Source organism: Haliotis cracherodii, unplaced genomic scaffold (assembly GCF_022045235.1).
Source record: "Haliotis cracherodii isolate W230 unplaced genomic scaffold, xgHalCrac1.p SCAF_8, whole genome shotgun sequence".
NCBI classification, from domain to species: domain Eukaryota; kingdom Metazoa; phylum Mollusca; class Gastropoda; order Lepetellida; family Haliotidae; genus Haliotis; species Haliotis cracherodii.
The window spans coordinates 666,707-683,052 of NW_027266341.1; the positions used below are offsets into that span (position 1 = coordinate 666,707).

Genomic DNA, 16,346 nt, shown 5'->3' on the forward strand with positions numbered 1-16,346 from the left:
ATAAAGTATTGGTTAAAATTAACAAGAATACATGAAGGTCGTATGCCAAGGAAAGTATATAACATGTTGATGTATTTCGACAACATTGGTCGTAATACTTGGGTAGCATCTGTTCGTAACATTTTATTTTCGCATGGTTTGGGATTTGTATGGTTAAACCAGTCTGTTCGGGACAATATAGGTTTCATTGGGGTATTAAAAACGTGTCTTGTAGATGAATTTCGTCAAAACTGAATGTCAACACTCAAAATGTGTGATGTATAAAGAATATAAAACACTGTTTAAACCTGAAATATATTTGATTATTTACAATAGCAAACATGTACACAGTGTTTTTATTAAATTAAATTAAGATGGAATGTTTTAACTTAAAAATCTATTGAATCATGTTTACGCACGTGTCCTGTTTGCAATATGTCTGTTGAAGATGAATATCATTTCGTATTGATCTGTAAACATTACACTGAACAGCGTATAGTATATTTGCCAGAACTGTATTGGAAATTTCCAACTATATATAAATTCAAAAATCTGTTGTGTACAACTCAGGATGAGTAATTAAAACGTCTGCAATATTATGTATATCATGCATACAAAAAAGACATCAATTTATAAAATCCATTTAATGCGCTTCACATTGTATTATTGGCAATGCATTTCTTGTATATGGGCCAAAGGCCTACACACAAATAAACTAATTTTGACTTTTTAACTTTTGACACACACACTCACACAGTATTTCACACACGAAGTGGTTCTTCACTTGACGGATCCTAATCTTCTAGGAAACTGTAAGTGTAAATGTTCCACTGACATGTAAAGACCAGTTATGCTCCCGTCCTTCTGTAAAACAAAGTACAAAGCTATGGCGGCTTGCTCAATAAGGGCTTCAGGCGCATTTATTTGTTTACTTATTTTCTGAAAAATGATTCCCAAATATTTAGACATTTCCTCGAAATGGGAATTTGAATCTTGTACTCACAATGGTTTTTTGGGGTGTTTCTTTTATTTCCGCCAACCACCATTACTTTTGTTTCCCGATAAGAACTGTTAGTTTCCATAACGCACAATGGTCCTTCAACATGTCGATCATGTATTGCACATCGAGGATTTTGTAACCAAACTACTATGACCATCAAATAACACGAGCACCAACATGATGGCAGCGCTAATAGAAAAGTCCCACGTGCTAGAATCAGGTTTGATGCCTGTAGAATTGCAACTCAATAAATAATTTTCACGATGAAATGGATACTATATGGTACAGATGTAATATGTTCCCCTTACCTCACTTCAAAAGCACCCTTTACCTTCCCACGTGATTTTATGCTTTGGTACATACTGAATATCAAACTAAAACATTTCCCACCAATACCATACTGTAAAATCTATTGCCACAGACCTGATCCCCACACATAGTAAAATGTATTTTCAAAATCAATAAATGTACAAAATAACATCTGCTGTCGAGATTTCAGGACAAGCAGTACACAATGCCAACAACGTCTGTGGCTGACAAGCAGCTTGACCTTCACTGATAGAAGTGAACAACGTACCTACTCAGCCTCAGGAATATAACCACGAGCATTATTTGGCTGATCTATGCTACGCTTGCTTGTATATGAGGGAAAAAACCAAACAAAAACGAAAAATCCTTTCTATAAGAATAATAAACCTTTAATAAACGCAGAGTCCATGGTACAATTCCGACTGTATCTACTAAAGGCAGAGTCCATCGTACAATTCCGACTGTATCTACTACAGGCAGAGTTCATCCTAAATTCCGACTGTATCTACTAAAGGCAGAGTCCATAGTACAAATCCGACTGTATCTACTTAAGGCAGAGTTCATCGTAAAATTCCGACTGTATCTACTACAGGCAGAGTCCATCGTACAATTCCAACTGTATCTACTAAAGGCAGAGTCCATCGTACAATTCCGACTGTATCTACTAAAGGCAGAGTCCATCGTACAATTCCGACTGTATCTACTTAAGGCAGAGTTCATCGTACAATTCCGACTGTATCTACTACAGGCAGAGTTCATCCTAAATTCCGACTGTATCTACTAAAGGCAGAGTCCATAGTACAAATCCGACTGTATCTACTTAAGGCAGAGTTCATCGTAAAATTCCGACTCTGTATCTACTACAGGCAGAGTCCATCGTACAATTCCGACTGTATCTACTTAAGGCAGAGTCCATCGTACAATTCCGACTCTGTATGTACTAAAGGCAGAGTCCATCGTACAATTCCGACTCTGTATGTACTAAAGGCAGAGTCCATCGTACAATTCCAACTGTATCTACTACAGGCAGAGTCCATCGTACAATTCCGACTGTATCTACTAAAGGCAGAGTCCATCGTACAATTCCGACTGTATCTACTAAAGGCAGAGTCCATCATACAATTCCGACTGTATCTACTAAAGGCAGAGTCCATCGTACAATTCCGACTGTATCTACTTAAGGCAGAGTTCATCGTAAATTCCGACTGTATCTACTAAAGGCAGAGTCAATCTTACAATTCCGACTGTATCTACTAAAGGCAGAGTCAATCATACAATTCCGACTGTATCTACTAAAGACAGAGTCAATCATACAATTCCGACTGTATCTACTAAAGGCAGAGTCAATCATACAATTCCGACTGTATCTACTAAAGGCAGAGTCAATCATACAATTCCGACTGTATCTACTAAAGGCAGAGTCAATCATACAATTCCGACTGTATCTACTAAAGGCAGAGTCAATCATACAATTCCGACTGTATCTACTAAAGGCAGAGTCAATCATACAATTCCGACTGTATCTACTAAAGGCAGAGTCAATCATACAATTCCGACTGTATCTACTAAAGGCAGAGTCAATCATACAATTCCGACTATACCATGAGCATGTGCTTATGAGTCACCATCAAACAGCGATGGTAGAAGATGTTCGCGAAAAGGTGAGCATATCCTGCCCAATCTCCGGCACCCGTCACAAACACATGCTAAGGCATGTCAATTATTTATATAAGAAACCTTTGAAGTTAGAGCATGTTCGATTTAACATCTTCTCCGATCTCAAGGACATGTAAATATAGGAACAAGGGGAAAAGGTCAGTTTTATTACTGACATCAAAAATAGTAATAAATACACGACATACAACTCCCTCCACACACCCATCACCTGCTACTGTACACACTGTTGCTGCGACAACCAAAGCCTGGGCGAAACTCGGATGTAGCTCGCCTCTCATAGACCCAGTGTTCAAATGCATTGGACTCCCTGTCGACATGCAAGTTGATGAGTGATGGTGACACACCCGGACTGAAGGCAAACGTCCACCCGCCTCCCAGCAAGGTGTTACATCGGTTAAGTGATTGACCATGGTGCCGTTGTAAAAAACGGTCTTAGCGCTAAGGTGATCGTTACCCCCATACCTTATGACAGGCTTACGACAGTCGTAGCGCTAAGGTGATCGTTACTCCCATACCTTATGACAGGCTTACGACAGTCGTAGCGCGAAGGTGATCGTTACTCCCATACCTTATGACAGGCTTACGACAGTCGTAGCGCGAAGGTGATCGTTACTCCCATACCTTATGACAGGCTTACGACAGTCGTAGCGCGAAGGTGATCGTTACTCCCATACCTTATGACAGGCTTACGACAGTCGTAGCGCGAAGGTGATCGTTACTCCCATACCTTATGACAGGCTTACGACAGTCGTAGCGCTAAGGTGATCGTTACTCCCATACCTTATGACAGGCTTACGACAGTCGTAGCGCGAAGGTGGAGCAACCAAAGGCTGGTATACTGCTGGGCATGAAGGGAAAGCTGAATGCCTTCACAGCTGTTTTCAATGACGTGGTGTCCAACACCAACAAACCTGTTGATATTATACTTGCGCGAATCGTTCGGTAAATATCTGCCTTCATCTTAATACGATCAACACTGAACGTGTCTCGAAAGCCCTTTGCATGTCGAGGGTCCCATTGACGCACAGTGTCACACGTGTCAACTGCTGGGTCATGCTGACCTTACATTCAACTGTGACTGATAGTTTACTAAACAAAGCACTGTGTATGTCTTAGGCAAGTGGATCAAACTCTTATATGAAATTCAAAACGTCAACGACAGAGAATACCGAGACTCGACGACTAGTACCGGCCGAACTGATCCCACAAGGCGTACAAGGCAAAGAAGTGATGAAACTTATATAAATGGATCAACTGAAAATCACTGACTCCAAGTGTTAGGGGTTATGATGTTCTACCGGTAGCACCCGCCAATCACACAGAATGCATAAACTTGTAAGTGTTGGTATGTTGCCTGACGCCGCACCCAGCAAAGACAGTGATGTTACAAGACACATCGGCCGTACATACAACCTGGTCCACAGCGCTTGCACAACCCCCCCCCCCCCCCCCCCCCCCCCCGCCCCCTGTCAGCCCCCCATCCCCCACCGCACCCCGCCCACACCCCACCCACCCCCTGTCAGAGCCCTCTCTTCCACTGACTATCACCAAAATGGTATTTTCTGACAAATATTTCAAACCAGTTTTAAACCATGATTATTAGCCTGTTTCGTCTCTCCATTTGGCAATTATGTATTCTCTTTCTCCAGAATATTCACACAGGTCCTGTGGTATGGCGCCAGCACAATATTGTCATCAGCTGTATGAAACACAACAACACATACTGCACCAGTTCCTGCAACAAACTCACCGATTCCTCATACTGGGGATATTGATTGATGATGTGATCGTGTAGTCAGTTGCTTGCTTTGAAATAAGGAGAGTTTCCGGGGCCGTATGGGGTGATCCACTACTCATATCTACTAAATAGGAACATAAACGAAGACTTAATAGATAATACGTGTTTCTATTTGGTATCATGGATGGCTTCCTCTATTGCCCCTGACTTCATAGGAATGTTTATGTTATAATAAATAACCAGGGATAGCATTATTAAAAATAACAAACATCTTGAGAATCAATCTTTATAATGACGTCACACTGTTGTTCTTGTTTTTTTTGTTATAATAAATAATCGGGGATAGCAATGTCATAAATAACAAACATCTTTAAGATCAAATCTTTATAATGACGAAACCCGAAATTCAACGGTCATTCCGTACTTACATTTGAAACAAGCAAAACTGACGCAACTATAGGTCATTATGCAAAATTATATAAGGGTTATATATGATGTCATAACGAAGGGCAATATATCATGTCTTAATGAAGGGTAATATATCACGTCTTAATGAAGGGTAATATCATGTCTTAACAAAGGGTAATATATCATGTCATAACGAAGAAGTAATATATCATGTCTTAACGAAGGGAATATATCATGGCTTAACGAAGGGTAATATATCATGTCTTAATGAAGGGTAATATATCATGTCTTAACGAAGGGTAATATATCACGTCTTAATGAAGGGTAATATATCATGGCTTAACGAAGGGGTAATATATCATGTCTTAACGAAGGGCAATATATCATGTCTTAATGAAGAGTAATATATCACGTCTTAATGAAGGGTAATATATCATGTCTTAACAAAGGGTAATATATCATGTCATAACGAAGAAGTAATATATCATATCTTAACAAAGGGAATATATCATGGCTTAACGAAGGGTAATATATCATGTCTTAACGAAGGGTAATATATCATGTCTTAACGAAGGGTAATATATCATGTCTTAACCAAGGGTAATATGTTATGTCCTAACAAAGGGTAACATATCATGTTTTAACGAAGGGTAATATATCACGTCTTAACGAAGGGTAATATATCATGACTTAACGAAGGGTAATATATCACGTCTTAATGAAGGGTAATATATCATGGCTTAACGAAGGGGTAATATATCATGTCATAAAGAAGGGTAATATGTCATGTCTTAATGAAGGGTAAAATATCATGTCATAACAAAGGGTAATATATCATGTCTTAACGATCGGTAATATGCCATGTCTTGAAATCATATATAATGCGTCAGGGTGTTGGTAGAAATAACCACAGTCGATTGATCAGAATTGATCTGAGGTGAATGGGCGTGGCTTAGTTTGGGTTCGAGTATGCACGCGAGCGGCCTCACTGTCAGAAACAACCAGATGTTGTGACACGTTCTTGCTGGTGCATTACCAGGTGACGCGAGCTCCGCTTTGCCAAACACTGATAGCAGAGTGTAGTGTGATTTTCTAATGTAGCCATTAAACTGGTGTGATGTACTGTACCGACACCACCTGAAAATCACGACTTCCTTCTGGTTTAAAAAATTAAATCCATTGTCTCGTGTCATATCCTGTTTAACTTTTCCACGACTGCTCTATCGTGTGCCGTGAGAGATTTGGACACCGCCACACATTCACAACTTTCCACGTATTTCAATAGAAGAAGTGTCATTTCTTATCTACCTGTATATCTAAATAGCATTTACTTTTAGATCAATTGTTGACTGTGTTTCCAACTTTCTTATAAAGTGCAGCTAAAACATAGACCTGTCACCAAACTCTTGGTACGACTCATCATGGCGGGGTTTCTCCAGATCGCAGTATGGCTCTTCATCGTGGCTGTTGCCTGCACTCCAGCGGACGGCTATCACAGTTCATGCAGCTCCAATATGAGGTGGGTCAAGTGATGGTTCACATCCTAAACTAACTACTATCATGTTCTTCCTATTAACATTAGAGATTATGTTAACGTTAGAGACATCAACATTAGAAAATATATCAACATTAGAGATCATATTACTGATCATATACAATAATCTGCTGTGAGAGTGGTTCAGAAGTAATGTCAATGTCGACCGCTGCAAACACGCACCCCACCCCACCCCTCCATTGATCTCCGTTACAGTGAGGTGATGTAATGTCGACCGCTGTTCACCCCCACCCAACCCAACCCCACCCCTCCATTGATCTCCATTACAGTGAAGTGATGTTATTTCTACCGCTGTTCAACCCCAACCCACCCCTCCATTCATCTCCGTTACAGTGAAGTGATGTAATGTCTACCGCTGTTCAACCCCACCCCACTCCACCACACCCCACCCCACCCCTCCATTGATCTCCGTTACAGTGAAGTGATGTAATGTCGACCGCTGTTCACCACCACCCCACCCAACCCCTCCATTGATCTCCGTTACAGTGAAGTGATGTAATGTCGACCGCTGTTCACCCCCACCCAACCCCTCCATTGATCTCCGTTACAGTGAAGTGATGTAATGTCCACCGCTGTTCACCACCACCTCACCCCACCATGCCATTCATCTCCGTTACAGTGAAGTGATGTAATGTCCACCGCTGTTCACCACCACCCCACTCCACCATGCCATTCATCTCCGTTACAGTGAAGTGATGTAATGTCGACCGCTGTTCAACCCCACCCCACTCCACCACACCCCACCCCACCCCTCCATTCATCTCCGTTACAGTGAAGTGATGTAATGTCGACTGCTGTTCACCCCCACCCCACCCCACTCCACCCCTCCATTCATCACGTTACAGTGAAGTGATGTAACGTCGACCGCTGTTCACCCCCACCCAACCCAACCCCACCCCTCCATTCATCTCGTTACAGTGAAGTGATGTAATGTCGACTGCTGTTCACCCCCACCCAACCCAACCCCACCCCTCCATTCATCTCGTTACAGTGAAGTGATGTAATGTCTACCGCTGTTCACCCCACGCCCACCCCACCCAACCCCTCCATTCATCTCTGTTACAGTGAAGTGATGTAATGTCGACCGCTGTTCACCCCCACCCAACCCCTCCATTGATCTCCGTTACAGTGAAGTGATGTAATGTCGACCGCTGTTCACCACCACCCCACCCCACCATGCCATTCATCTCCGTTACAGTGAAGTGATGTAATGTCGACCGCTGTTCAACCCCACCCCACTCCACCATGCCATTCATCTCCGTTACAGTGAAGTGATGTAATGTCGACTGCTGTTCACCCCCACCCCACCCCACTCCACCCCTCCATTCATCACGTTACAGTAAAGTGATGTAACGTCGACCGCTGTTCACCCCCACCCAACCCAACCCCACCCCTCCATTCATCTCCGTTACAGTGAAGTGATGTAATGTCGACCGCTGTTCACCCCACGCCCACCCCACCCAACCCCTCCATTCATCTCCGTTACAGTGAACTGATTTAATGTCTACCGCTGTTCACCACCACCCCATCCCACTCCAACCCTCCATTCATCTCCGTTACAGTGAAGTGATGTAATGTCGACCGCTGTTCACCCCCACCCCATCCCACCATGCCATTCATCTCCGTTACAGAGAAGTGATGTTATATGTCTACCGCTGTTTTACAAATTTAAAACCTTGAAATTCTCCCTACCTTATACACAGACGGTTCACCACCCCTTGTATTTTACACTAAAAGGTAGTATCGTATTTGCAAAATCTTTAAAAATATAAGTTGAAGTATCAAAAAATATATATGGTCACGAAAATTCTTTTTCATACATGTATATATGAGTATATACAAAATAAACTCTAACAAAACGAGACCGCTGTGTTGGAACACATGTCAACAGTTTGTGTACGGGCTACACACTTCCGATAAAGGGAGAGAATTTGAGGCAAGGTAACTCTTGTATGACAATAGTTCCGTCAAAGTGTTATGTTCACTGCAATGAAAATGTCACTATCTCAAGTTCAGAAAACTCTTTCACACTGAAGTATAAAATGATTTTTAAACTTGAATGTACTGTATGCACCACGATCACGTCGTTAGAACTGTGTCACCTCTTCAAGACATACCATGATTTTCTCTGAAAGGAGGAGTGTCAGTCTCCTGACATTCAGCTGTCCGATGTTTTCCCCTTATCTTAGCATGATACTAAAATGGACATTTGTTATGCGCTATCGACTATCCGTTGAAGCATGCTCAAGCAGCGTACCAATGCATGAAAATTATAAACACATTTCAAACATCCAATATACGATGCTTGACTTGATTATAAATACCGTTTAATAAAAAGTAGAGGACGAGTACTATCCGTTATGCAGGACACCCATTAGACCAGTGTTTGCAGCATCGTTACGGTATAGTTGAACTACGCAGGTCTCAATAGGAATCAAACACTTGGCACGCTGAATATTTGTTTGTGTCAAACATCTGACTGATCATCAACAGCGATGAAATTCGTCACGTGATGACGACTAGAACCATCGATAATCATCCGTGACTTTGACTGTCCCTTGAGTTCCCTGTCCTTTCTTAGACTACCATGTCTCCTCCTTCCTGTGCTGCTGCACCAGCGCTCTGTGGACACGATCCATCTGATACATGTAAGATGTAACGTTGTGCCTGCCGGGAGTGATGCGGCACGGTGATTACATTGTGTGCATGTTGTATTGCTACACACCATTCTCTCATGGTGAGTGCAACTGGACGTCAGCGACAGTGTGTTCATAAATGATTAAACATCATCCTTGGTCCCATCAACTGTTTCAGTATCAAAAACCCAACCCAACAGCACTGATTGGATTAGAACCAATACTCCAACCCTAACACGGGCGCGCGCGCGCACACACACACACACACACACACACACACACACGCACACACGCACACACGCACGCACGCACGCACGCACACACACATACACGTACGCACGCACACGCATACACACACGCACGCACGCACGCACGCACACATACACACACTCACACACACACAAACACTGGAACACCTACATACACACTCACACAAACACAAACACTGGAACACCTACATACACACTCACACAAACACACACACACACACACACACACACACACACAGAGGAACACCTACATACACACTCACACAAACACACACACTCACACACAAAGCCGAATGACCCATAAGCTTCGGTATTATTTTGGAAGTTAAGCTGTTTAATGTCAAGAATTCATGATTTCTCCTGCTGTGTTTCCAGGTGCACCTGCAAGGCCTACTGCGGGAATATGGTGGTACGTAATTTCGGGACGATCTACAGATGCACGTCCTGCCGTAGCTGCCAGTCTTACTGTGCCTCCCGCTGTGCCAGCAAAGTCTCCAGCTGGGCCAGAAACAGTTGCGGGGGCGCCTCTACCGGGGAAAGTATCAGACCCTACTTCTACGTGTCTGGATACAGCAAAGGCTTCTACTCCAGCACCTATGTCTGTAGAAGGACTCACTACTATGGCTAGTCGAGACACTGATCTAATGACGCCTGCACGGTCATGGCTAATGTAATCCTCAATTTCGAAATAAACCTGCAGGCGAGCAACAATCGAGTAGTGTTTTGAATTAATACTATGCTAGCGCCAAAAAGTAAATGTTCCAAAAGTCAACCAAAGATTGGTCCAACTGAGCTAGCATTACCGCTGGTACTGGACCTGTCCTAGGTGTCGATCTACCTCCTCCCAGTCATGCGCTGTAGGGGAGAGGTCTGGAGAAATAGGCGGTCATGGCAGTACGGCGATATTAGTTTGTCTTAAAAAGTCTGTCACAAGACGTGCAATGTGTGGGCGGACATTATCCTACTGCAACGTTCCTGCATTTCCACAAAGGGGGGAACATGATCGCGAACGACGTCGTCCCGGTAGTGTACGCCCTTAAAATTAAACTCATTGACAATGATGAATTGTGTTATCCAAAGACTTGTGATGCCACCCAGTACTATTACACTCCACTTAACTGACGACGTTGAGTAACGCAAGCGTCGCTAAAACGTTCTCCTCGACGCCAGTAGGACCTTGTTTTCCAGATGAACCCTGGACGCATCTGTGAACAGTGTACTGTCCAAGTCTTGTCTCAGATACTGTCAGCACCAAGCTAGACGTGTCTGATGGTGACTTGGAAGCAAAGCCGGGCGTATTCGATGGATGTCGGGGCCGGATGGTGTGCTCCCTCAACCGGTTTCGTACGGTTCTGCCACCAAGTGGTCTCAACCCAGGAATTGTCCGAGCTGCCAATGTGGCAGTATGGTATAGATTCTGTAGATGCACCAACCGAATATCGTTGTCGTGTTGACGTGACGTCACACGTGGACGACCGGCCCGTGGCAAGTCATGGGTGTTGTCGTGCTATACAGAATGTCTCCAAAGAGATAATATTATGTTTTGATGGACATTAAAATGTCTGGCAACTACGTTTTGCGCCATTCCTGTTTGCAGCATACCTGTGGCATGGCGTAAGCATTATGAACGGTCAAACAGAAGTGTTTTTTATGAGCACGCGACAGCTAAACAGTCATTGTGTGCTGTTCACACTAATTAACACGAGTATGAGTATCATGCGTCTAACAAACACGCAAACATCCAAATTGTGCGCATTGAAATAATATGCATTTGCACAATGTGAATCGCGACCTTAAAGTCGAGGAGATGTCTTCCTGAAGATCCATTGCAAGATACATTACTCAAAGTCTGAATAAATTGATTTTTTAACTATATTCCAAGCACATATACTTTTTTTCCGTAAGTATGTGAGCATCAGTAACTATGTGTACGGGTGTCCTATTCCGCTAGTAGAACCTGTCTCAAACACATGCAAACACCCACGGGAACATTTAGTACAAGTCATAGTATGCAATTGCATCGAACATGCCTCAGTGATGCGTCAAATTTGGAAATGTCCACTACGTGTCTTCCATAAAACCTTTTGAAATCTTTACTGAGGCCTCTGCAATCGGGTAAATCTCATATGCAGGCATATACATATACTCACACGCAACAGAAACGCAAGTCATGCAGTATACATGTTATTTATTTTCAACAGTAAAGATAAGAAATACTCATAGGGAAAGATTGACAAAAAATTCACTGAAGACAGTTTAATTGATTAAAAGGCTGTTGACATAATTGGGTTTTAACCACAGACTACAGAATGAACCACCAGGCTACAGAGAGAACCACCAGGCTATCACCAGGCTACAGTGTGAACTACAGTCACATAGTGAACCACAGGCTACAGAGTGAACCAGCAGGCTACAGAGTGAACCACCAGGCTACAGAGTGAACCACAGTCACAGAATGAACCATCGGGCTACAGAGTGAACCACAGTCACAGAGTGAACCACCAGGCTACAGAGTGAACCAGTCACAGAATGAACCATCGGGCTACAGAGTGAACCACAGTCGCAGAGTGAACCACCAGGCTACAGAGTGAACAACCAAACTACAGAGTGAACCACCAGGCTACAGAGTGAACCACCAGACTACAGAGTGAACAACCAAACTACAGAATGAACCACCAGGCTACAGAGTGAACCACCAGGCTACAGAGTAAACCACAGGCTACAAAGTGAATCACCAAGCTGCAGAGTGAACAACCAGGCTACAGGGTGAACCACCAGGCTACAGAGTGAACAACCAAACTACAGAGTGAACCACCAGGCTACAGAGTGAACCACCAGACTACAGAGTGAACAACCAAACTACAGAATGAACCACCAGGCTACAGAGTGAACCACCAGGCTACAGAGTAAACCACAGGCTACAGAGTGAATCACCAAGCTGCAGAGTGAACAACCAGGCTACAGGGTGAACCACCAGGCTACACAGTGAACCACTGACTACACAATGAACCATTGGGCTACAGAGTGAAGAACCAGGATACAGAGAGAACAAATGACTACAGAATGAACCACCGGGCTACAGAATGAACCACAGTCACAGGGTGAACCACCAGGCTACAGAATGAACCACAGTCACAGAGTGAACCGCAAAGCTACAGAGTGAATCACAGTCACAGAGTGAACCACCGGGCTACAGAGTGAACCACCGGCAACAGAGTGAACCACAGACTACAGAGTGAACCACCGGCAACAGAGTGAACCACAGACTACATAGTGAATCACAGTCACAGAGTGAACCACCGGCAACAGAGTGAACCACAGACCACAGAATGAACCACCAGGCTACAGAGTGAACCACAGACTACATAGTGAATCACAGTCACAGAGTGAATCACCGGCAACAGAGTGAACCACCGGGCTACAGAGTAAACCACCAGGCTACAGAGTGAACCATCAGGCTACAGAGTGAGCCACAGACTACAGAGTGAACCACCGGCAACAGAGTGAACCACAGACTACAGAATGAACCACCAGGCTACAGGGTGAACCACAGACTACATAGTGAATCACAGTCACAGAGTGAACCACCAGGCAACAGAGTGAACCACAGACTACAGAGTGAACCACCAGGCAACAGAGTGAACCACCAGGCTACAGAGTGAACCACCGGCAACAGAGTGAACCACCAGGCTACAGAGTGAACCACCAGGCAACAGAGTGAACCACAGACTACAGAATTAACCACCAGGCAACAGAGTGAACCACCGGCAACAGAGTGAACCACCGGCAACAGAGTGAACCACAGACTACATAGTGAACCACAGTCACAGAATGAACCACCGGCAACAGAGTGAACCACAGTCACAGAGTGAACCACCGGCAACAGAGTGAACCACCGGCAACAGAGTGAACCACAGACTACATAGTGAACCACAGTCACAGAGTGAACCACCGGCAACAGAGTGAACCACCGGCAACAGAGTGAACCACAGACTACATAGTGAATCACAGTCACAGAGTGAACCACCGGCAACAGAGTGAACCACAGACTACAGAATGAACCACCAGGCTACAGAGTGAACCACAGACTACAGAATGAACCACCAGGCTACAGAGTGAACCACAGACTACATAGTGAATCACAGTCACAGAGTGAACCACCGGCAACAGAGTGAACCACCGGCAACAGAGTGAACCACAGACTACATAGTGAATCAGAGTCACAGAGTGAACCACAGACTACATAGTGAATCACAGTCACAGAGTGAACCACCGGCAACAGAGTGAACCACCGGCAACAGAGTGAACCACCGGCTACAGAGTGAACCACAGACTACAGAGTGAACCACAGTCACAGAATGAACCATCAGGCTACAGAGTGAACCATCAGGCTACAGAGTGAACCACCAGGCTACATAGTGAACCACAGTCACAGAATGAACCATCAGGCTATAGAGTGAACCACCAGGCTACAGAGTGAACCACCGGGCTACAGAGTGAACCAGCAGGCTACAGAGTGAACCACCAGGCTACAGAATGAACCACCGTGCTACAGAGTGAGTCACGGGGCTACAGAATGAACCATGAGGCTACAGAATGAACCACCGGGCTACAGAGTGAACCACCAGGCTACAGAGTGAACCACCGGGCTATAGAGTGAACCACCGGGCTACAGAGTGAACCACCAGGCTACAGAGTGAACCACCAGGCTACAGAGTGAACCACAGTCACAGAATGAACCATCGGGCTACAGAGTGAACCACACACTACATAGTGAATCACCGGGCTACAGAGTGAACCACCGGGCTACAGAGTGAACCACAGACTACAGAGTGAACCACCAGGCTACAGAGTGAACCACAGTCACAGAATGAACCATCGGGCTATAGAGTGAACCACCAGGCTACAGAATGAACCACCAGGCTACAGAGTGAACCATCAGGCTACAGAGTGAACCACCAGGCTACAGAGTGAACCACCAGGCTACAGAATGAACCACCAGGCTACATAGTGAACCATCGGTCTACAGAGTGAACCACCGGGCTATAGAGTGAACCACCGGGCTACAGAGTAAACCACCAGGCTACAGAGTAAACCACCGGGCTACAGAGTGAACCATCGGTCTACAGAGTGAACCATCAGGCTACAGAGTGAACCATCAGGCTACAAAGTGAACCATCAGGCTACAGAGTAAACCACAGGCTATAGAGTGAACCACCGGGCTACAGAGTGAACCATCAGGCTACAAAGTGAACCATCGGTCTACAGAGTAAACCACAGGCTATAGAGTGAACCACCGGGCTACAGAGTAAACCACCAGGCTACAGAGTAAACCACCAGGCTACAGAGTGAACCACCGGGCTACAGAGTGAACCACCGGGCTACAGAGTAAACCACAGGCTATAGAGTGAACCACCGGGCTACAGAGTAAACCACCAGGCTACAGAGTAAACCATCAGGCTACAGAGTGAACCACCGGGCTACAGAGTAAACCACCGGGCTACAGAGTGAACCATCAGGCTACAAAGTGAACCATCGGTCTACAGAGTGAACCACAGGCTACAGAGTGAACCACCAGGCTACAGAGTAAACCACCGGGCTACAGAGTGAACCATCGGTCTACAGAGTGAACCATCAGGCTACAGAGTGAACCATCAGGCTACAAAGTGAACCATCAGGCTACAGAGTAAACCACAGGCTATAGAGTGAACCACCGGGCTACAGAGTGAACCATCAGGCTACAAAGTGAACCATCGGTCTACAGAGTAAACCACAGGCTATAGAGTGAACCACCGGGCTACAGAGTAAACCACCAGGCTACAGAGTAAACCACCAGGCTACAGAGTGAACCATCAGGCTACAGAGTGAACCATCAGGCTACAGAGTGAACCACCAGGCTACAGATTGAACCACCAGGCTACAAAGTGAACCACCAGGCTACAGAGTGAACCATCAGGCTACAGAGTGAACCATCAGGCTACAGAGTGAACCATCAGGCTACAAAGTGAACCATCAGGCTTCAGAGTGAACCACCAGGCTACAGAGTGAACCACCGGGCTACAGAGATACTGTGGGAATCCCTTTTCAACTATATATGAGATATTTTACGTCCGTTTCCCGTGTGTCTTACTAATATGAAACAGATCAGACGGTGTCACTGGTCCTCTTCATTTCAGGTGGGTAAATCAGTGTATGGGAATTGACTGTTTGACCGTTGTTGAACGAGATAAAACCATCGATATACCTGAAGCTTAAGTTACATTTTTGGCCAAATTCCCTCATGAAACAGGTCAGCATGAAGGGCAGCACTACTGGTGATGCTTACTTCTGGCCGGCATATATATAATCGAGTCTGAGGCAGACAATACAGTCATTCGTATATCGAACAACGCCCCACACCGTCGCTGTGTGGTAACGATCAACCAGTCACGTCAGCAAGTCTGGCTACCCAGACAATTTACACAGCTTGTGTCAAAACAGGATGTAACACCAAATCATCAGGTGAATATCATATTGCAGTTTACATGTAGAGTGAGCATGAATTATAAAGATAAATTTAATTTTGGTATGTTATGTTAAATACCGACAGTTGTTTTAGGAGCATAAAAGGAAGATAAATAAAGTTAAACAAATGTAAACAAAAAACGTTACAAAGTAAGCAAATGGGTGTTTTTTTCTGATCGTTTGATAATACATCACTGGACTTTAGTTGGAGATCGTGAAGTGAGAAATAGTTTCAGATTTTGTGTTCCCACTTCACAAATCCTCCGCTGTT

At 44.5% G+C, this 16,346-nt stretch overlaps 1 protein-coding gene across 1 annotated transcript; it reads left to right on the top strand.

Annotated features, from left to right (window-relative positions):
- Window positions 1-6,337: 6,337 nt before the first annotated feature.
- Window positions 6,338-10,282, top strand: LOC139450522 (uncharacterized). Its single transcript, XM_071232253.1, has 2 exons — window positions 6,338-6,630; window positions 9,947-10,282. Exons 1-2 carry the CDS (start codon window positions 6,533-6,535, stop codon window positions 10,197-10,199), a joined length of 351 nt encoding a protein of 116 aa, XP_071088354.1. The 5' UTR covers window positions 6,338-6,532; the 3' UTR covers window positions 10,200-10,282.
- The last annotated feature ends 6,064 nt before the right edge of the window (window positions 10,283-16,346 follow it).

What these genes read in the sequence shown, in the direction of transcription:
- LOC139450522 (XM_071232253.1), top strand. Translation starts at nt 6,533, where the DNA reads ATGGCGGGGTTTCTCCAGATCGCAGTATGGCTCTTCATCGTGGCTGTT. An exon ending in TCATGCAGCTCCAATATGAG is followed by an intron (nt 6,631 to 9,946) that starts GTGGGTCAAGTG and finishes CTGTGTTTCCAG; the next exon opens with GTGCACCTGCAAGGCCTACT.